General features: G+C 40.0%; 2 protein-coding genes across 14 annotated transcripts in view; one reads left to right on the top strand and one right to left on the bottom strand.

Moving 5' to 3' along the window:
- The window catches only part of rnft1 (ring finger protein, transmembrane 1), a 34,993-nt gene extending 34,310 nt beyond the window's left edge, over positions 1-683 (bottom strand). The window contains exon 1 of one of the 2 annotated variants that reach the window (XM_059973633.1): positions 629-683. Coding sequence is in view for 1 of the 2 variants with exons in the window: in XM_059973632.1 (XP_059829615.1) it covers positions 569-594 (26 nt within the window). In the remaining variant the exon portion in view is untranslated. Of the gene's footprint in view, positions 1-568 lie in introns of both variants that reach the window. The other variant, XM_059973632.1, reaches the window with a different exon arrangement.
- The window catches only part of LOC132396137 (uncharacterized), a 174,093-nt gene that overhangs the window by 41,302 nt on the left and 110,073 nt on the right, over positions 1-22,718 (top strand). For 11 of the 12 annotated variants that reach the window (XM_059973647.1, XM_059973649.1, XM_059973648.1 and 8 more), the window contains 5 exons: positions 4,095-4,251; positions 9,539-9,685; positions 12,926-13,040; positions 15,771-15,883; positions 19,679-19,823. In XM_059973647.1, coding sequence (XP_059829630.1) covers positions 4,129-4,251; positions 9,539-9,685; positions 12,926-13,040; positions 15,771-15,883; positions 19,679-19,823 — 643 coding nt within the window. In that variant the 5' untranslated portion in view covers positions 4,095-4,128. Of the gene's footprint in view, positions 1-866; positions 889-4,094; positions 4,252-9,538; positions 9,686-12,925; positions 13,041-15,770; positions 15,884-19,678; positions 19,824-22,718 lie in introns of those variants that run through there. The other variant, XM_059973639.1, reaches the window with a different exon arrangement.

A 22,718-nucleotide genomic window follows, 5' to 3' on the forward strand; every position in this document is an offset into this window, starting at 1 on the left:
TTAAATAAAGTACATAAAGGGACTTCCATTTACAGATATTGAATCAGGGCAACGAATTCAAAGAGATCGATAATAGAGTAAAAGTAGTTTTGACAGGCCGAGGGACCGAGTATAAGAGATGGGACATCATGCTATAGGTGTATACAACAGATTAGACCATGCTTGTAGTATTGAGTACTGTTCACAGGTGCACGGATGGGGAGGGAGAAAATGAATTTTAAAACATATGAAACTGGTTATGATGTGGAGTTCATTGCCTACAGAAACACTGGAAACAGACTGGAAAGTTCCAAAGGCGGTTTTCTTAGGACTTTGAAGAAAAGTGCAAGACTGAAACAGCGTGTAGGGTAGGGCGTGAAAACAAGACTCGCGGCTCTGCTTTATCAAACTGCGGCCATGGACTTCAGTGGAACAGCCAGCCACTGATATCCAAATCTTCTGTTAAACATCTTCAACAGCCACATCACTTAAACCTGGACGATCCCCACACAACAAAACAAACGAAAAGTGTGAGCAACGTGCCGACCGGTTACTTCCCCCCACCCAAAAGATCTTTCCCCGGTAATACCTGTCATTGTGAGGCCGGAGTTTCATGCTGGAAAGAGCCCAACGCCCACTCCCCGCCTACCTCAACCCCCAGCAGCCATTTCCTCAGCCACGGTTACAAACCCGTCTGGGAGGAAGTCATGGGTTAAAGGTTACACAACGATATCAACGTACGTATTTAAAAAGCACAATGAGACTCAGGATAATCAATTCAGTTTAATTTCGTGGTGATAATATTGTCCACTTTATATTTGAACTATTAAAATATTTTACTTTTAATTGGATCTGACGTAATGACGTTTAACGTCGTTTCGTTACTATAGCAACGGGAGCTGCGAGCAGGTAAACGCTGGTTAGATGAATATACTTTGTTCATACGACTTCCAAAGCTTACTTTACTGTGTTTTTTTAACTTAAACTGTTAAAGTGCCAGTTTCACCGAGAGACCAAAATTTTAAAAGCTCGCTTGTACAATCTAAAAAGGAAAAATTGTATTTTTGCAGACAGTTTAACGTGGGCAGGATGTCACCAAGTACTTAAGCTGTGAAGTTTTCGCTGAAGTGTGGTCGCGGTTAGAGCTTAGGAAACGCATGAAGAACCGACACGCAGTGTTATAATGAGTAGATAATCTGGGGATTGATGGACCAGCATTAGCCCCAGGTCGCCTTTTGGAATCTTGTACACCTGAGAGTATTAATATAGTTTCTGAAGTTGTGCAGCTCCAGCAAAGTAGCTAGCCCTCAAACCTACAATGGAGAGCCGTCCTATATTTTTGTGGTCAGCACTGCGTAATGGAACTTAAACCCACAACCTTCTTAATTGGAGGCAACAGAGCCACTGAAACACAGCTGACAATAATTACAGCAATAAACGGAGAGAGTGTTGTGGTTTCTGATGAAGAAGTACACGCCAGAAAATGGCATAATCTGTCATTTCACTCCTTACTGCCATTGTCTTTCTTATTCTGCACAAGCCTTGATATTCAATTTTTTATTTTTGTATTTAAATGCTTCTCCCCTCATCTTGCCCACTCTTCCTGCTTCTGCAAATTCAAGATTGTTTAAGGTCATTTCCAAATCACAAGTGTAAAAGAGAACAAAATGATTGTTACTCCAGATTCAATGCAGCACAAGAAAACACAGTACCAACAAAAACACAAATATAAATACTTATATAAGATGCCTTACATACATTGAGCAACGCTGGGTCTAGAAATATGGTGGGTGGGTTAGTGTGTGGAGGTGTTGATCAGCCTTACTGCTTAGGGAACGTCACTGTTTTTCAGTCTGGTGGTTCTAGGTCCCCTAGGTCTCTGTGCCCTACCCTGTGTTCCTTTACTGTCATTAGCTGCCATGCCTTCAACTAACTGAGCAATGAACTCTGGAATTCTCTCCTTAAGACTCTCCACTCTGTCACCTCATTCCAACTATTCCTTAAAATCAGTAGACCGGTTTTCTTAGAGACAAAAGAGACTGCAGATGCTGGAAATCTGGTGCAAACAAGTGTAATAAATAACCCCAATGGACTCGCATGGAAGTCTGCTTCACATGGAATGTCTATTTAGGACTCTGAACAGTGGTGAGAATAGAACTGTAGGATCAGGAGAGCTTATGCTCTACCACCCTGACCCCACCCCAGCTAGGCACATCACTCCTTTCCTCCTAAATATGCAAATCTCTCAGCCAGGGTCAATGTCCCCTCTAATTTGTAATGACCATGTGCACAAAAATCTTGTGCTGTGCAATTTTTTGCCCAGTGACAGCAACTTGTGTGCACTGAATTTTCAAGTAAAAGTAAATCTTCCACTTTAATAAGTTCATTTCTGCTTTAAATGAACTGGCTGTTTTTTTAGTACTTCGTGCCCTTTGCTGCTTTGGGATTTGACATATTGAATCAACAATTTCTTCAATAAAACAGTATATCTAAGCCAGGTCTAAAATGTACAGATGAATCATCATGTTGTCAACACCCTCTGAATCAGAAACCAGAAAAGGAAACGTGATTGTGTACGATCATGGAAAATACTTAACATGCTAATGAGGTAGAGGTGACAACCTTTTGTGCACAGTTTAAATTCTTTTGTGCGCTAGTAGCAAAAGGTGTGTGCGCGTACATACGTGCATGTCTTACAGGGAACATTGGCCAGGGTTCCTGCAATTTCTTCCCTTGACTCCCAGAGTATTCTTGGATAAGCCTATGGTCAGGCCCTTATGATGTGTCTACCTTCATACCTTTTAAGACATCTATCATCTCCTCTAAAGGAATGCAGACTATCCCCAAGACCTTCCTATCTTCTTCAAAAGTCTTCACATCTTTCTCCACAGTAAATCCATGGATAAATCCGGTCTCCATCTTTTTTCCCATGGTGTCAATGGAGGAGTTTGTAAGTGTGTAACATAATTATGTAATGGCACCAGAAGCAAGAAAACTGTGCCAACTATGATATACCAGCAACTCTCTGAATGGTCTCACACATAAATACTGTAATAACCAAATAATAAAAGATCATTAAATATCAGATCACTAAGCATCACAATAAACAGGCTTAATACCTAAAACAATTATAATATTTAATCATTTATGAATTATTCATCTAGAGTATTGTTTTCCTTTTTTTTCCTAAATTGGTGATCCACCAAATTTTGAATTTCCTTAAGGCTGTCATTACTGAGGGCAGTAGTGGGAATGAGCTCCCACTACCTGTTAAAAGCACCCAGTGGTGGCATCTCAAATAGCCTCTGACAACTAAGTCCATTTCCTGGCCTTCACGTGTGGTTTAGCTACTAAACCTGGTGGAACCATTTCTACTGACAGGAAAAGGGGGAAAGGCGGGTTAACTGTGCCTTAAAACCAGTTGCTTTGGGCAGATAACACACACAAAATGCTGGTAGAACACAGCAGGCCTGGCAGCATCTATGAGGAGAAGCACTGTCGACGCTTTGGGCCGAGACCCTTTGTCAGGACTAACTGAAAGGAGAGATACTAAGAGATTTGAAAGTAGTGGGGGGAAGGGGAAATGCAAAATGGTAAGAGAAGACCGGAGGGGGTGGGATGAAGCTAAGAGCTGGAAAGGTGATTGGCGAAAGTGATACAGAGCTGGAGAAGGGAAAGGATCATGGGATGGGAGGCCTCTGCTTTGGGCAGATGGCTGGTAGCTCAACTAGAAGAAGGAAAACTCTGATCTCAGACCTCCACTGCCTTGCGGCTATACCCAATGAAGGGAAGGGCTTCCAAAGTAAACCACAAGAAAAAATCCGGAACTGGAGTCCCTAAGGCAGCCCTATGATGAGTTCAACACTGACTGGCAGCTCCTGTGACACCACTGGTGCCAAACTTTATCGGTCTCTGCTATTCATTGGTTGCATGGAGAGGAGGGGTCTTCTAAATGGGCAACAGCTTGCTCCCCATGTTGTACTGCCCATAGCTAATGTATCACGAGGACAGCAGGGACACAACATTCATGGTTGACTCTGACCGACGGAGGGCCTCGATCAGTTGGCCTACCATACAGCTAAATCACTGCTAATTTGTTTCTGTTGATGTTCCAGTTCATGTCGAAATCTTAGAGGTTGTTGCTGACAAATGAGTACCTCAAGAAGCACTGAGGATCACCTGGGGACTAGCATGAATTACTGTCCTTTCAAGATGGATTGGCTGGACTCCAGCTTCCAGGAAACATTATTCCCTGGTAAACCATGGCACAAGGTGAAGATATCACTGAATTCTTTTTTCAAAATCTCATTCTAGTATTTGGAGCTAATTGAAAAAGTTTTTCAAAATTTCAGAATGCATTTTATCATGTAAAATGTAAATGTAATTTAGAGCATTTAGGTCAACATTTTCATATGTTATAACCTTAGCACATTTTCATTTTTTAACCTTTGGGCAAATAGTTCACAGGATTGTAACACGAATCTCAGCTAATTACAGGACAATAGCAGGAACCCCTAAAGTGTGGCCCTTCCACATGAAGCCCTTTGCAGTGGTGGCACCCAGCTTCAGCAAGTAATGTTACAACTATATAAGACCCCACTTGGAGTACTGTGTTCAGTTCTGGTCACCTCGTTACAGGAAGGGTGTGGATACTATAGAGAGTGCAGAGGAGATTTACAAGAATGTTGCCTGGATTGGAGAGCATGCCCCATGAGAATAGGTTGAGTGAACTTGGCCTTTTCTCCTTGGAGTGACAGAGGATGAGAGGTGACCTGATAGAGATGTATAAGATGATGAGAGACATTGTTTGTGTGGATAGCCAGAGGCTTTTTCCCAGAGCTGAAATGGCTAATATGAGGGGGCATAGTTTTAAGGAACTTGGAAGTAGGTACAAGGGGGATGTCAGGGGTAAGTTTTTCACACAGAGAATGGTGGGTGCGTGGAATGCACTGCCAGTGTGAAGGTGGTAGAGGTGGATACAGTAGTGTCTTTTAAGAAACTCTTAGATATGTACATGGAGCTTAGAAAAGTAGAGAGCTATGCGGTAGGAAAATTCTAGGCAGCTTCTAGAGTAGGTTACATGGACAGCACAACATTGTGGGCCGAAGGGCCTGTAATGTGCTGTAGATTTCTATGTTTCTACATCTATGTAAATTCACAGAAAGATGTGTATTTTTGAATGTGGTTGTATATGTCATTAAGTTGAGGACAATACTTTGCACCAGAGGATATCTTTCCAGCAGCAGTTGATATTTGTCTCTATGTGCACCCTGGGAACAGCCCATACAGCACACTGAGCACAACTATTCAGGACAAGCCTCAACAAATACTCGTGCATCTTTTCCCAGACATTCTTAGCAAAGGCCCATTGTCTAAGGAGTTGGGCGACTGTCTTGTTTCCAATCTAATTGTCACAAAGGCAGCTTGCAGTGAGGCCAATATGCTGATGATACACAAAAAAATGTAATGGAAGTGCATGAGTCACCATACACAAAAATGTGATGGAAAGGGCATGACTCATCATACACAAATATTTGATGAAAAGGATATGATCATAGTCTGTTTCCACTGTGATGGATATCAACCGCTGCCAGGAAGCCATTAACATAGTGAAAGATATCCTCTGGTGCAAAGTGTTGTCCTCAACTTAATACAGCACTGTAGACAACTACCTTCAAACATCTACAACTACTGTATGTTTCAAACAACATGCTAAAGCTGAGTGAAGCTACATATGCACCACCCTTTTGCTTGTTTTAAATGGTTTGTTGATGAGGCATAATGCTCACTGACTTTGACCATCTGTTTGCAAACCAACCCACGTAATCCATCGTCTTTTTCTGTGGGAGTCTGATAACAGACGACAACCTCACTGATAGGTGGTTCTTTTATAACCAACCACATCCTTTCTGATGGCAAAGGCCTCTATGCAACTTACGTGACAGAGGATGAAGGTCCACCTTATCTAATTCCATTTTGGATGAGGATATTTTTTTTTTCCCTCACATTGATTACTTTACTTTATTGTCACCAAACAATTGATACTAGAGTGTGCAATCATCACAGTGATATTTGATTAGAACTGTGGAGCAGATGTTGTGTTTCGCAGTCATATTCACTCATGGATTCCTTTCCCACATCCATTTCTAAGAATATGTCCGTATATGTGTGCAAAATTCTCTCGAAGGCATTCACCTAGTATAAGATGACAAGAGAAATGTCAAGGCTTCTGAACTGTACGTAAATATTCATATCCCTAAGAGATCTTTCTGTCTGGTATGGCTCAGGTCTGGTCCAGGTAAATCACCAAGCCAAGAATAGACTGAACTCAATTCAATTCAATCTTCGATTGAACTTGCAATTGATATTTAACAGTGAAATGGGTCACTATTTTCTGACTTCCTCCCTCTTCCCCCTCCCCATTTTCTGCTTGTAGATAAGTGGAATGATATTCTTTCTTATGGATTCTGAAATGTTGTCATCCAGAGGTGTAGCATTGTGTAAAATTAGTATTGATTGTCCATCCTGTTTCTCTTGAACTGAATGATCTGCTCATGATATTCAAAGGGCAGTTAAGAATCAAATCATCGTGCTGATGGTATGGGCTCATAGATAAGCCATGCTGAGCAATGACCCTGAAGGACATTCTGGCCTTAGGCAAGAGTTTGTACACTCATGCTTACAATTAATTATACCAGCATTTTATTCAGATTTAACTAAATACTTAAATTTAAAATTTTCAATGCCATTTGAGATTTGAACTCATAACTGTAGATCAATAGTTCAGATTTCTTGATAACAATCTTATAATTTAACTGCAATATTACTATTCCCTTACTATTTCAAAGATTTCTATAGCGTTAAATGAACACTCAACTAAGAATATTATTCATTAAGTAAAGCTTTATGTCCAAGGTTATAATCAGTAATCTTAAGTATTTTGTGCAGTAGTACTTTAAGAGATTAGGTAATATCTGTTGGCTTAACAGAAGTATTCAAAACTTGATAAGGTAATTAAGAAGAAACTGGTGGAAGGGTTGTTAACTGAAGAACAGAGATTTAAAATAATTGGCAAAAGAATAAAAGTTGAGTTTTGTGAAATGCACTATCTGAAAGGTGATGTAAATAAATTTAGTAATAATTTTCAAAAGGTCAGGAGTATAAGTGTATACATTTAAATTTGTTGGTATTTAGATGGGCAGGAGTCTGTAATGCCATGGGGATTTGAATCTTGAGGTCCCTGATAGAAACCTCAGTGTCCTACCACCCACTCCCACCTATTTCTATCATTTATTGTGAAGCTGGACCCCTTCTGTAAAACTTGGCTGATCATCTTCCCGATCTTAGGATCTTCTCCACAACACGACTAACCTTATAGTCCTCATGGTACGGTGGGGATATCATGTCAACATTCATCCTTTCTATCACCCATCAAACAAATCCAGATAAGATCATGCATGAATGAGGACAGAATGAGGTATATGTATGGTCCCATGCCTGAATCAACTTGCTAACACACACTATCCAGTTTCATTTATAAATAAACTTGGATGGGGAAATCACATTTCAGCAGTGTTTGGTCGATAAAAGTCAGTGTCATATCACTTATTTATCAAACCATTTGGGTACACCATATATCTCAACAATTGCTGCCATCAGAATAGTCCTGCAAGTACTTTCTCAACCATTAATAACAGCAGGATCTCTGCCAGCCTAGAAAGCTCATAGCCTTCATCAAAGCTGGAGACCAACCACAGCCTCAGCCCAGATCACCAGCAGGCTTGCTCACCATGGCACCTGACTGGCAACTGAAAGTCAATCTTGGCATCCAATTACAGTTCCCTGATGTTATCTTATCATCATCCCCGAGACATGAAATGGTCATTCTGACAGAAACTTGAAGAACTGACGGTTCCTTGGGAAGACTGGATTGAGGAGGCGCTTGAGTGTAAGAAAGCCAAATACCCAGGAGCTGGTAGAGCAGTGCCAGAGACAGGGGTGGAGGGTATGATGCTAGCCTATAGAGGTTTTGCTGTAGAGATTTTGCTGGCTGCTTACTTAGCAGAACCTACCCTCTCCTTGGCATTACAGGAGCTGTAAAGAAAAGAGCCATCAGGACCATCACAGAGGCTGCTGAGCGAGCCTCCAGTCTGCTGAGACTACAGATCAGGAGGTGGGCATGATCAACCCTGGCTGGGTCACCTGGGTGAGAGTGTCTGATTTTGAAAGACCTGAAACACCCGATTATCCCACTTTACATCTCTGATGATGTGTCCCAGTGCATCTCAGGATGTAGCTCACCTTCAAAGTGAGTCCACACCTACTATCAACCACTCATCTACACTAAACCCTTATTCATATCATTTTTATTCTCCCCATTATCAGTTCCCCCCAGATTGTACCACTCACCTACGCACAAAGGGCAATTTACCTTGATCTTTTAAACTATAACCCTTACGTCTTGGGGAACGTGGGAGGAATCTGGGGTGCTTGGAAGAACCATGTTTGGTCACAGGGAAAACCTGCGAAATCCACACAGCATTTGGGTGATGCAGAATTATTTACTAAAGTCAAACATTGAGTTGTGTCCATGTTCCTCTAATTTCAGTATCATAGCTTGGCAAAATTGAATTGTTTGATTAGGGGATTGTAGAGATTGGAAAAAAGTAAACACATTTCATTCTTTACAACCACATCAAATTGGTAACCTTATTTTCTATTTGAATATTTCTTTGCATCTTCAACCAAAGTTGATTTCTGGTCTATGATTTCCTGATATACTGAACTAAATCAAAACATTTGAATGAACACTCAAAACCCTAAACACTGTAGGTTAGCAACACTATGACCACTTTACACTAAAATGGACTTCGTGTGTTTTTGTTCTAATTACGTTCTTTCTTGTAAATCTTGTGAATAGTTTAATTTTTATTTTTCTTGTGAATTCTGCTTATATGATATTAAGTGTATGTGATGCTGCTGCAGATTTTTCACTGCACCTGTGCATCAATGTACTTGTGCATCCGACACTACACTTGACTTTAACTTTTACTTTAAATTTAAATATCTTGATATAGATTCTTTACTCTCGACAAGTAACTAGATTACTTTGTGATTTAATATTTTGGTTTCTTCTCGTTTTATTTATTCAAATTCAAGGTTAAATGTTGAAAACATTAGAACAAATAATAGAGTTTTCAGATGACAGCGCTGATGGCTCATTGCTCCATCAACCCAGATTCAGTGCTTGCTCGGGTACTGTCTCTGCGGAGTTTGCAAGCTTCCCCTGTCACCATATGTTTCCTGGGGTGCTCTGGTTTTCTCCCTCATCCCAACTATGTAAGGGTTGGTTAAGTAGCACTGTAAATTACTCTGAAAGTATAGGTAAGTGGTAGAAACTAGGTGAGTTGGTGGAATTGTAGAGAGAATCGATTATAGGGAAAATTTAATAGGGAATGGGGTTGCTCTGTGAGAGCGACATGGGCTTTCTATGTTGTAAAACAGTAGATTCTTTGTAAGTAAGTTTCATTGCTCATGTATTTTGTCTTCTTTAACTCAGGTTTATGAAAAATTAGATTCTGCCCTTGCTTGTGAAATTAAGGATCAATTGAAGAATCCTGAAAGAAAACAGATAATTCTTCAACTTTTGGGGCGTGCGTTTGTACAGAAGCACCTCATCAGCCATCTGGAGCAGCCTGACTCTTTGGTGAGTTCCAGATAGTTTCCATGTGTGCACAGAGGGCACCTAACTTTAATTCAACACAATCCCTTCTCTGTTTACATTGTCAAATGGTTTGATTCACATCCACTACTGGTTGATTAGTAATATCTTGCAAGGAAGCTTGAAGTATTTTTCTGATGGAAACTCTAGTCCGTGACCCTCACTGTAGCAGTTGCCTGAAACTGAATCAGACCATTTTTGAATTAGATTTTAATTTTGGCCCAGTGTTGAGCTTTGAAGCTCATCTTTGCCATCGCTAATTCCAACTAAAATTAACAGACTCTCACCCAATTTCAATGCTGAAATGCTTATCTTTCCTCTTTTGTATAGTTATTCCAATGTATCCCTGCCCATCTCCTTTGTTCTAGTTTTGTATGTGCTTGAGATTACTCAAATCTTTATTGCCAGTGTCTTAATGTACAACATATCCCTTTACCCATCCCTCATGCTTCCTGGTTAGATAGACAGATACTTTATTGATCCCAAAGGAAACTACAGTGTCACAGTAGCATTATAAGTGCGCAGATATACAAATATTAGAAGAGAAGTAAGAAAGAATAAAAATTGTTACTTCAAATGGTCTAATAGGAGGGAATCACCACTTCCCTGGCTATCGGTTGACTCATTATAGAACCTAATGGCCAAGGGTAAGAATGACCTCATATAGCACTCTTTAGAGCAGTGCAGTTGTCAGTCTATTACTAAAAGACTTGGCTCCTCTGTTCAGCCAAGGTGTCATGTAGAGGGTGAGAAATATTGTCCAGAATTGCCAGGACTTTCCATAGGATACTTTGTTCTACCAAGGTCTCCATTGTGTCCAGTTTGACTCCTGTAACAGAGCCAGACTTTCTAATCAGTTTATTGAGCCTGTTGGCATCACCTGTATTGATGTAATTGCCCCAGCGCACCACCGCATAGTAGATTGTACTGGTGACAACAGACTGATGGAACATATGAAGGAGACTCCAAAGGACCTCAGTCTCCTCGGAAAGTAGAGGCAACTCTGCCACTTCTTGTACACAGCCTCTGTGTTGGTGCTTCACTTAAGTCTGTCATCCAGGTGCACCCCCAGGTACTTGTAGGTCCTCACCACATCCATGTCCACATTATCAGTAGTAATAGCCTTCCAAAAGTCCATCACTATTTCCTTTGCGATACTGATGTTGGGATGCAGATGATTCAGCTTGCACCATTTGACAAAGTCCTCCATCTGGACCCAGTATTCATCCTCCCATTCCCCCTTTATACACCCAACTATTGCTGAGTCATCAAAGAACTTCTGCAGATGACATGACTCAGTATTGTATATGGAGTCCAAAGTATACAGGGTAAACAGGAAGGGGACCCATGGGGCCCCAGTGCTGCTTATAGCCATGTCTGGTGCACAGTTCTGAAGCCGCACAAACTGGTCTGCAATCAAGTAGTCCATTATACAGGATACAATGATTTAAGATTTTTGTATTCTTTTCAGATTCCTCAATAGGAGTTCCCAACCTTTTTTTTATGCCATGTACCTCTACCATTAACCGAGAGGTCCATGGACCTCCAGGTTGGGAACCCCTGCTCCATAGTTTCACATTCTGTAGATTCTGTCTCCTTACACCTTATCAATTATAATTAATCTACCATTGGCTGCATGCTTTCAGATGCATAAATCCTAAGTTTTGGAATTCCCTGTGAAGTGATCTAAATTTTCCTGCTCCAGATATCAACAACACCCAGTTTAGGGAGCAGACTTTAATGTGCCACAGCTTGCTGCCATGTGTATGCATTTGATGTAAGCAATCAATAATTGCTTTTTATTTCCCTGGCCTATGTCCACAAGAGTCATGTAAAGCTCATCAACTGTAGTACTGATCTGGAGAAATCTGTCTGTGAATGTTATGTTGCTAAGAACAAAGTAAAATAGGTTATTTTGAGTGTAACAAAACAGTAAACATTGGATATATTCTGTATATCTAATAGAACTATAGTGAGATAGATAGTGTGTGTGAGAGAGATGGAAAGAGAGAGAGAGTGTTAACATTTCAGGTCGATGACAAGAGGTTATTGAAAAATTAACTCTGTTTCTCCTTCCATAGATGCTGCTTTACCTGTTGAATTTTTCCAGCATTTTCTGTTTATACTTCATTTTTGTCATCTGTACTTTTTCTTTGCTTTTCCATTATTTCCTTTTAGTATTCTTTACCAACTGATAATGATCCAATTTGACAGCAATATTTTTTAAACATTTGTCTGGCTTGGTAAGATTTCAAGCTTACAGACACTATTTGTAATCTCTCTGAATTAGCTGGCAGTGGTTAGGATATAATGATTAGTTTTGGCATCTGTCAACACGAGGAAGAAAATTAGCTAGACTTTCTTCTTTATTCTGTCTCACCTGCTGAAAAACGGGTGCATCTGAATATTAGGTAGGACAGGACCAGTCTTAGTTATTAGTTCCTCATGGTACAATGTTCACAAACTAAATTTGCATTTGAATCAATCACTTGGGTATTGTAGTGGACACCAAATCAATGAAACAGCAGATTCACTGTCTTCAGAAGAACTTCATTCCTTGTAAAATGCCTTCCCATGACGTGTTCTTAATTTATACAGTGCTACATAACAGTAAAACTGTAACTCTTTCTCTTTACAGTTTTGTCAATTTTAATTAAGTATTTAATTTGAGAGTGTGGATAACATGTTGGGTGATGTGTCTTGAAATTGGCAAAAGAATATAATGTAATATTTTGTAGTTAAGAATAATGAAAACCTATGAAGATCCATTAACATTAAGGAGAAAATCTATCCTCTATGTATATAATCTATGTATTTAAGATACAAATACTTATGTTTATTGTGATTTTTAATTGTTTGGTTTTTTAAATCTTATTGATCTTTTTTGTGCTGCGTAGGATCCAGAGGAACAATTATTTTGTTCTCCTTTACGCTTGTGTACTGGAAATGACATTAAACAATCTTGAATCTTGAAAGAAAAGGAACTGAAGCATTTGGTAGTTGCTTCATAGTAATAATGTGCTGGATTAAAAGCAATGTAAAAAAATAAACCAGAGATCACCACATATTACCTGTTGGTATTATCCCACTATAACCTTTTATTCTCAAAAATATGTTATAGTATATAATGCACCAATGCTCTGCAGATGTGGGTTAGTGGAATTGCTCCACCCCACAAATTAGTACGATACTGCTCTTTTATCTTTGTGTCTTTCCTTGGAATAGCATCCACCCAACATTACTGTTGGACACCCTGAACATCTACTTCAGGATACACGAGTGTGGTTGCAAGAAATTGTGTTGAAGGCAGCTGAGAAGTGTGGTTGCCAAAGGAGACTGGGTAAGCTTTTGGGTTAAGTATCCTACAATAGTAATTTAGTAATTAATGGAGTTGATTCTGTAGGTAGAATCATCAGATTCTCTATCAGCATTGTTTGACTCATGGCATGAGGTTCTCCATGGCTGTGCTTTAGATAGGGTGAATAAGGCACTTAGTGGATAAGAAGGACATAATTTTCTTGGCAGAGAGATCAGTTATTGAATTTAATATAATTAGCAGAGAATCAGAGGGGAACTTAGTGGCTTGGAGTCAAGCACACTTCTGTCTTGGACAGAGTCACTGTAGAGGAAATCGTCAAAGTGTAACTTCCCGCAGGCAATGACCACCTTTCTGTTCTTGGTAAGTTTTTCTCCATTGTTGATTCATTGTGTTTAGGCTGTGGATGTTCTTGACAAGGTTGCCTGGAATTTGCACATGTTTTAGTTATCAGAGAGTTACTGGATCTTGTGTGCTTTATGCATCTTCTACTGTTCTTTAGATCTCAGGTTTTCTGTTCAAGCTGAGCCTTTAAGTGCCTGTAGAACAGTTTGCTTTACCTTCTTTTAAGTGTGGTGAAGTTTCTGATCCAAAAATGTTCCTGGAAAAGCTTCTGGATCTCCTGGTTATTCTATCAACTAATCCTTGTAGTGAAAACTACTTTATTCACATAAATGGCAATATAGTTTTTAGAAAGCTGTTGGAACAGTAAGTGTTAATGGGATCAGTAGCAGCTGGATGTACATTTAAGGAAAATTTGGAATTGGAACCTGTATTGAGATAAATGAAAAGACTTTTGTTTGTGTGCTTTCCAGGCAGATTGCCCATACATACACTCAGCAGCCATTTTATTAGGTACCTCCTATACCTAATAAAGTGGCCATTGAGTATATGGTCATGGTCTTCCAAGGCTGCAGTCTATCCACTTCAAGGTTTGATAAGCTGTTCATTGAGAGATGCCTTCCTGTTAGCTTGAACCAATTCTCCTCTGACCTCTCATTAAAAAGGTGTTTTTACCCATAGAAATGCTGCTCATTGGATGTTTTTTTGTTTTCCTCACCATTCTCTGTAAACTTTAGAGATTGTTGTGTGTGAAAATCCTAGGAGATCAACAGTTTCTGAGATACTCAAATCACACTATCTGGCACCAACCATCATTCCACAGTCAGAGTCCTTTGGATCATATTTCTTCCCCATTCTGATGTTTGATTTGATTAACATTTGAACCTCTTGACCATGACAGCATGCTTTTATACATTGATTTGCTACCACGTCATTGATTGATAAGATATTTGCATTAATGAGCAGGTGTACAGTATACTGAATAAAGAAGGCATAAGTAACAGGTTTAGATCTAGGTCAATGAAGTAAGCTTGTTTGACCTGTTAGCTTGTTGTTGCTCCTACACTTTCCTCAGAATTATAGACTATTTTCAGGTTTCCAGATGGGTATAAGTATTGATTATATCCATCTTCATTAGGGATGATGCCCGGCCATGTCTAGTCCAGTGGTATTTATTCCCCTTAGTCCATCCCTCCTGATTGGTTAGTCCTCATCTAATCAGGTTTCCGCTCTCCCACCTTGTTTATAATCAAATTCCAGTTCTTACTTAGAGCGAGACCTTTGTTTTTGTTAAAATTCATTTCCTCTAGTTTTATTTCAATGACTCCCTGTACCAGGCCAGCCCAAGAGCCATTGGCATAGCACAGTAGTTTTGTGCCGTCAAGGTCAATTCCATGGCTATTGCGAATGCAATGTTCTGCTACCACCGATTTCTCTGAGTAACCCAAAAGGATACACCTCCTGTGCTCCTTGATAAGGGTTTCCAGCATGCGTCCCGCCTGGCTGATATACACTGCTCCGCATTCACAGAGAATCCTGTAAGTGCCAGCTGTCCTGAGTCCCAGGTCATCTTTGATCCACATAAACAATGAATTGAGCTTCCTTATGGGTTTGTGGATGGTATTAATCCGATATTTCTTCACAATCCTGGCGATCCCTCCAGAAGCTGTGGAAATATAGGGAAGGCAGGCAGTGGCAGTTGGTTCCTCCTCATTGTTAGGCTTCCTGGTTTATCTATTGGCCCTTTTATTGATTTTCCTCACCTTGTAGCCATTCTATAAGAATGTCATCTTATTTCCTCAGGGGGACACTCCAGGTCTGAAATAATTTTTGCATGGTTAACCTAAGTAGAAAGAACCACTCTACATTGAGAGGCATAATGGTGTTGTTATTGTTGAGATACAACTGCGCGTGAGTGGGTTTCCGATAGGCGCCATGTCCGAGGCTACCTTCTGGTTTCCATCGTATCAGAATGTCAAGGAACAGGAGGCAACCATTCTTCTCCATCTTCATTGTAAATTGAATGTTAGGATGTATATTGTTCAGATAGTTGTGGAACTCTTGGAGTGCCCGGAGTCCATGAGGTCACACACTTCATATATACACTGGGAAAGCACTAGATCCTTTTTCCTCAGAATTGTTTGTCTGCTTATAATTTTCAGTATGTTAATTAGCAAAGTATATATAATGTGCAGACTTTAAAACTCATGCTCTTAAGCTCGCTGGATTGCCTTGGGTTTATTCTAGTATTTTCAAAGTTTTGTAGTACTATCAGGAATTTGCTTTCCAGTCTTGATTTTGTGAGTTATGGTTCACCATTCGCACTCATACTTCTGTTTATATTTAAGCTCTTTAAAATATGAGAGAGAGATTTGAAATCTGATCACTTCATTATTTGTATCTGTAACGCAGCTGGTGATTATTCTGACCAATCATCGGAGATGATCAATTTCATTGATGACACCAAAAATCTGATTTTCACGAAAATGGAACAGCTACTGGCAAGACATGAGGCAAAGCAAAATGTAACATGAATTTCTCTTAACATTTTAAGCTTATCTGTTATGTAAACTATGAATTTCCCTCTTTCCTGGTGCATTACACTATTGTGATTCTTGAACACAGGAGCAGAATTCTTCCAGCAGGCGGAGCCAATAAATAAGTAACGCATATTTTTGCTTCTTTTCCCATTGTGTCCAGAGTAGTAGTTCTTTCCACATAATGCATTTTCCTTATGCCTCTGGAAGTTGGATGTAGCTCATTATACAACATGGCCGACAGTCAGTTCTGAAGAGCATGCCAGCCAGTGGGTTTGTTACAGGAGGTCCCCAATCGGTTTGCCAACTGCGTGGTAAGGCAAACATTCCTGACAGTGTGCTTTCCCTGTGGGAACGGACAGAAGTTCCGGACAGTATGTTATCCCCACAGGAGTGGGTGGAGATTCCCAAACATGGGTTAGCCTTGTTGGAGTGGGTCGGGGCTCCATGTTGGGCAGATCAGAGATCCCCTACAGTGTGCGGGCCTTGCGAGGGACGGATGGAGTAACAGCGTACTGGCTCAGTCAGTTGGAGTTGGAAAAAAATCAATGGCTGGTTATAGTTGTGGTTTCTTCTTCGTGTATGTGGTTGTCTAATTTTAAAATTCAATACAGTAAATCTTTTAATATAAAGCAATTAGTGTAAAATATTATTTAACAAACATTTTTAGATGTTTCTAGTTGTTAATAATATTATTAATTGGCTTACCTTTTCCCTTAAGTATAACATTGGTAAGCTGTCTTTGACAGTACATTAAAAAAACAATCTACTTGCATGATAAATACATCTTTATTTTCATTTTTCTGAAAACCTGGATAAGACTCTGGTTAGACCACATTTGTTTTCAGTTCTGGTCATTTCATGGGGGAAGGATGTACAAGTATTAGCGAGGGTGCAGATGAGATTTACCAGGACTCTGCTTGGATTAGAGAGCATGTCTTATGTGGAAAGCCTGAGCGAGATAGAGTGAAGGAGAATGAGGGGGTGACTTGATAGAGGTGTATAAGATTATAAGAGACACAGATAGAGTGTGCCTTTATTCCAGGGCAATACTGGCTAATACCAGCTGACATCCTTTTTGGATGATTGGAGAAAAGTTTAGAGAAAATATCAGGGGTGGGTTTTTTACACAGAGAGTGATAAGTATACCGTGGATTCCAGTTAATTGGGACACATTGGGACTGGTACATTTTGACCCAATTAATCAGCTGCCCTAATTAGCCAAAATTTTCACAGAAATAGTTAAAAAGGTATAAAAGACAAAATACCAGTTAACTGAGTAATAGATTATGTATTTAAATAAAATACAGAAACACTCTCAATACTCCTACAGTACTGTAACACTGTATTATTTATCAGTGGAGGAATTCATCGTGTGTATGTTTTGTGTTCTTTTGATTAACTAAATGAATAACATCCATGCTGACCCTAGTGCAGATAATGCCCTGTCTTCATCCAATGCTATCGATGATTGCATCCTCCAAATCTTCATTTTTATTGTAACGTTCAAGATGATTGTTGATACCTTCAAAATTTTCACAGTTTTTAACTTGTTGAACTAATTAAATCAATTCATTTTCACTCCTGGCTGTTTCTGGAATCTCCAATTCTGAATGCTTGAAACCACAGTAAGTAAAACAGTCCTGAATCGTCTTACTGCTTATTTCTCACTAACTCTCTGTGTAAAAACAAATCACTGCTTTTGAACTCAAACAAATGCAACTGATGCCACTTAAAAATTGTTCACTTAAGCACGGTGTAATGTTGCAGGCTAGAAACTGTTTGGCAAGTCTTCTGTCCCAATTAAGCAGAATAGTGTCCCAAATAAACAAAGTGAATCCCGGCTATTTTCTCGGTTAGTTTTTGTTCTTTAAGAATTGTCCCAAATAATCCTTTAATTTGAGCAAAATTTATGATGTGTTAGGTGATATTTCTAAGTTTCCAATCCAGAGTAGGTAATATGTTTGCTTGAACAGCTTTTGTTAAGTGTTTATAAATAAATTTAAGTTGAATGGACATAACAGCAATGGTTAAAAGTACAAGTCATACTCTGCTTAGGTCTCAATCAGCTTCATGGTTGGAAGGTGACAGAAAGATTGAGATGGGTCTAAGTAGTTTTCATTTTTATATCGGATGGTATGCTAGTATAGCGGTTACTTTACAGTACCAGCTGTAAGATCAGGATCAGCTCCTGCTGCTGTCTACAAGGAATTTTTATGTTCTCCCCATGACCACTTGGTTTCCTCTGGCTGCTCCGGTTTCCTCCCACATTCTAACGACCTCGGGTTAGGGTTAGTAAGTTGTGGGCATACTATGCTGGTGGGGGGGTAACTGCCAACACTTGCTTGGACTGTGTTGTTGTTGACATAAAACAAAGCATTTTTCGATATACATATCACAACATAAAGCTAATCTCTAATCTCTTTTGAAACCTTTCAAAGTATCGTGGAATGGTTGCAGGATGCAAGAAAGCTACTGGTTCTCTGTAAGACCAGATCAACTAGTCCCACTGCCACATTTTGCATGCACAACTCCCCAGCATTTTGTGTATGATGCTTGGATTTCTAGCATCTACAGATTTTCTCTTGTTTGTGATTGCATAGCTCTATGGTCTTTTTTTTCCTATGAAACTTTCATTTGAATACCTTGATTGAATCCCATAGATGCTGCCTTACTTGCTGAGTTTCTCCAGCATTTTGTGTACATTACTTGAGGTCTCCAGCATCTGCAGAACCTCTTGTGTTAATGATTGAATCTGTTTTCATGGCTTCAACTTGCAATGTATTCCAAATTCTAATCACCCTCTGCATAAATAAGTGTTTTTCCTTGTGTCTCTTCTGAATCTTCTATAAGAAGTTTTCGTCCTTTGTTGTTGATCATTTTGTCAATGAGAACAATTTCTCTTTACGTGCACAGTCTAGAACCTTCATGTTTTTAGATCCCCTATTTATCTTGTTCACTCAGATGAGAAGAACTTGGGTTTTCTTGAATGTCCACAATTCCCATTCTCCTCTGAGCCCTCAGAAAATTCCAAAATTCTTTTCAATCAGGTACAGGAGCCTAAAGTCCCATACCACCAGGTTCAGGAACAGTTATCATCCTTCAACCATCAGGCTCCTGACAGCGTGGATAACCTCACTCACCTCAACAATGAACTGATTCCATAACCTAAGGACTCACTTTCAAGGACTCTACAACTCATGTTCTCAGTAATATCTGTTTATTTATTTATTTACTACTGTTATTATCAGCAACACACACAAAATGCTGGAGGAACTCAACAGGTCATGCAGCATCTATGGAAAAGAGTAAACAGTTGGTGTTTTGGGTTGAGGCCCTCCATCAGGACTGAAAGGGCAGGGGGAAGATGCCTGAATTAAAAGTGGGGGGGAGGGAAGGAGGATAGCTGGAAGGTGATAGGTGAAGCCAGGTGGGTGGGAAAGATCAAGGGCTAGAGAAGAAAGGATCTGATTGGAGAGGAGAGTGGACAATCGGAGGCTGTGGATTGACATTGAATGGGAATGGGAATTAAACCGTTTGGCCACCAAGAAGTCCTGCTTGTGGCAGATGGTGTGGATGTGTTTCTCAGAATTATGAACCAAAGACTTCATAGGAACTGCTCAACATGGAATGTCATCGGCTTCAATAGTGACAGATGATAACCCTGTTCTAAGTGCTGCACAGAGATGGGATGAGGTCACATTACATTTCATTATCTCTATCAAGTGGATGCTGCACTAGCTTACTTTCTTTGTCATAGCTCCTCTTTGTTTATTCTTACAGGACTCTGATTCTGATTTGGCACAGAAATCGGTTACAGAACAGTATTCGTGGGCAGAATTGGCTGGAAGACGACCAAAGTCAGTAGAGAGTAAAGATCTGCACCTGACAATGCGGAGACGATCTGAATTTCAATTAAATTCAAATGGTATTACACAGACAGCAGCAGCAGTCCTTAGCCATAACTCATGGTTAACCATAAATAGTGGGTGTTGCAAGATGCCAACCATAATTACGAACAAGTGGTTTTCTTTCTGAACTTCTCAGGAAGTTCCATGGGTATGGGTTTGGGTTTTTAGAGTAGAGTAGAACTCTCCATTGTTTGCATTTGTCTCATTCACATGAGTGGCTTCAATTGTTCAATATCCCATTCAAGGAAGCTAGGGTATCACACAGTATTTGAGGGTTTGTCTCACTGCCTATTCTTGATTCTCTTCTCATAAGGTGTTGGCAGTGGTATATACTGCCAACCCAAAATTGGTAGATTAATTTTCCACCCTGGCATATTATGAATTTAAAATATATCAACCCACGTTTGAACAAGCACTAAGAGGTAATTCTGCATTTGCTGATTTATATGAAGCATCCAAATAGTTTACCAGTACCTTATTTTCTGCCCTTTGACTATCAATGGATAGGATTCTGCCCATGCCTTTTTTTGTAGAATTAGCTAATTCATGCACTTTATGGAGTTTTAGTCTGAATATTGTAAATTTACAGTATTGTCATTGTACACCAGTCATTGAAGGTGGGCATGCAGGTACAGCAGGCAGTGAAAAAGGCAAATGGTATGTTGGCATTCATAGCAAAAGGATTTGAGTACAGGAGCAGGGAGGTTCTACTGTAGTTGTACAAGGCCTTGGTGAGACCGCACCTAGAATATTGTGTGCAGTTTTGGTCCCCTAATCTGAGGAAAGACATTCTTGCCATAGAGGGAGTACAGAGAAGGTTCACCAGATTGATTCCTGGGATGGCAGGACTTTCATATGAAGAAAGACTGGATCGACTAGGCTTGTACTCACTGGAATTTAGAAGATTGAGGTGGGATCTTATTGAAACATATAAAATTCTAAAGGGATTGGACAGGCTAGATGCAGGAAGATTGTTTCCAATGTTGGGGTAGTCCAGAATGAGGGGTCACAGTTTAAGGATAAAGGGGAAGCCTTTTAGAACCGAGATGAGGAAAAACTTCTTCACACACAGAGAGTGGTGAATCTGTGGAATTCTCTGCCGCAGGAAACAGTTGAGGCCGGTTCATTAGCTATACTTAAGAGGAAGTTAGATATGGCCCTTGTGGCTAAAGGGATCAGGGGGTATGGAGAGAAAACAGGTACAGGGTTCTGAGTTGGATGATCAGCCATGATCATACTGAATGGCGGTGTAGGCTCAAAGGGCTGAATGGCCTACTCCTGCACCTATTTTCTATGTTTCTATATCATCATCAACAACAAATATTCTTTAACCTAACTTGGTCAGTTGTGTATTTGAGTGGAAGTACATAAAGAACAAGAGAAAACAATTGACAAATTTAGAATTGCCCTCAAGTTGATATACATCGGTCAAATGATAAAGAGTACAAAAGTCATCCACACTGAAAGTAATATTTCTAGGAACTGTTAACAAAATATTAGCTTACAAAATATCTCAAACTCACTTTCCACTTTTCTGAATATTTCTCAGTATGATAAGATGGTCATTTGAGTTTGCAATCTCTGACAGTGGTGTCTGAAAAGAGGATGCTGTCCAAGTTGCATGCCATCTTGGACAATGACTCCCATCCACTCCATAATGTACTGGTTAGGCACAGGAGTACATTCAGCCAGAGACTCATTCCACCGAGATGCACCACTGAGTGTCATAGGAAGTTATTCCTGCCTGTGGCCATCAATCTTTACAACTCCTCCCTCAGAGTGTCAGACACCCTGAGCCAATAGGCTGGTCCTGGACTTATTTCCACTTGGCATAATTTACTTATTATTATTTAATTATTTATGATTTTATATTGCTATATTTCTACACTATTCCTGGTTGGTGCAACTGTAACGAAACCCAATTTCCCTCGGGATCAATAAAGTATGTCTGTCTGTCAATCTATCTTGCTGTGCCTTATTGTCTACCAGCATTGTACTTTCTGTATCTTTTATTCAGCACTCTGTTATTGTTTTACCAGTACACTGTTGTGATGAATTGATCTTTATGAATGGTATGCAAGACATTTTTTCACTGTACCTCAATATATGGATTGAAAATTGGCTGGCTGACAGGAAACCAAGAGTAGGGATTAACAGGTCCCTTTCGGAATGGCAGGCTGTGACCAGTGGGGTACCGCAAGGTTCGGTGCTGTGACCGCAGCTGTTTACAATATACATTAATGATTTAGATGAAGGGATTAAAAGTAACATTAGCAAATTTGCTGATGACACAAAGCTGGGTGGCAGTGTGAAATGTCAGGAGGATGTTATGAGAATGCAGGGTGACTTGGACAGGTTGGGCGAGTGGGCAAATGTATGGCAGATGCAGTTTAATGTGGATAAATGTGAGGTTATCCACTTTGGTGGCAAGAACAGGAAGGCAGATTACTATCTGAATGGAGTCAAGTTAGGAAAAGGGGAAGTACAACGAGATCTAGGTGTTCTTGTATATCAGTCAATGAAAGCAAGCATGCAGGTACAGCAGGCAGTGAAGAAAGCTAATGGCATGCTGGCTTTTATAACAAGAGGAATTGAGTATAGGAGTAAAGAGGTCCTTCTGCAGCTGTACAGGGCCCTAGTGAGACCCCATCTGGAGTATTGTGTGCAGTTTTGGTTTCCAAATTTGAGGAAGGACATTCTTGCTATTGAGGGAGTGCAGCGTAGGTTCACGAGGTTAATTCCCGGAATGGCGGGACTGTCATATGTTGAAAGATTGGAGCAACTGGGCTTGTATACACTGGAATTTAGAAGGATGAGAGGGGATCTGATTGAAACATATAAGATTATTAAGGGATTGGACACGCTGGAGGCAGGAAGCATGTTCCCGCTGATGGGTGAGTCCAGAACTAGAG

This window comes from Hypanus sabinus, chromosome 6 (assembly GCF_030144855.1).
Source record: "Hypanus sabinus isolate sHypSab1 chromosome 6, sHypSab1.hap1, whole genome shotgun sequence".
Lineage (NCBI taxonomy): Eukaryota > Metazoa > Chordata > Chondrichthyes > Myliobatiformes > Dasyatidae > Hypanus > Hypanus sabinus.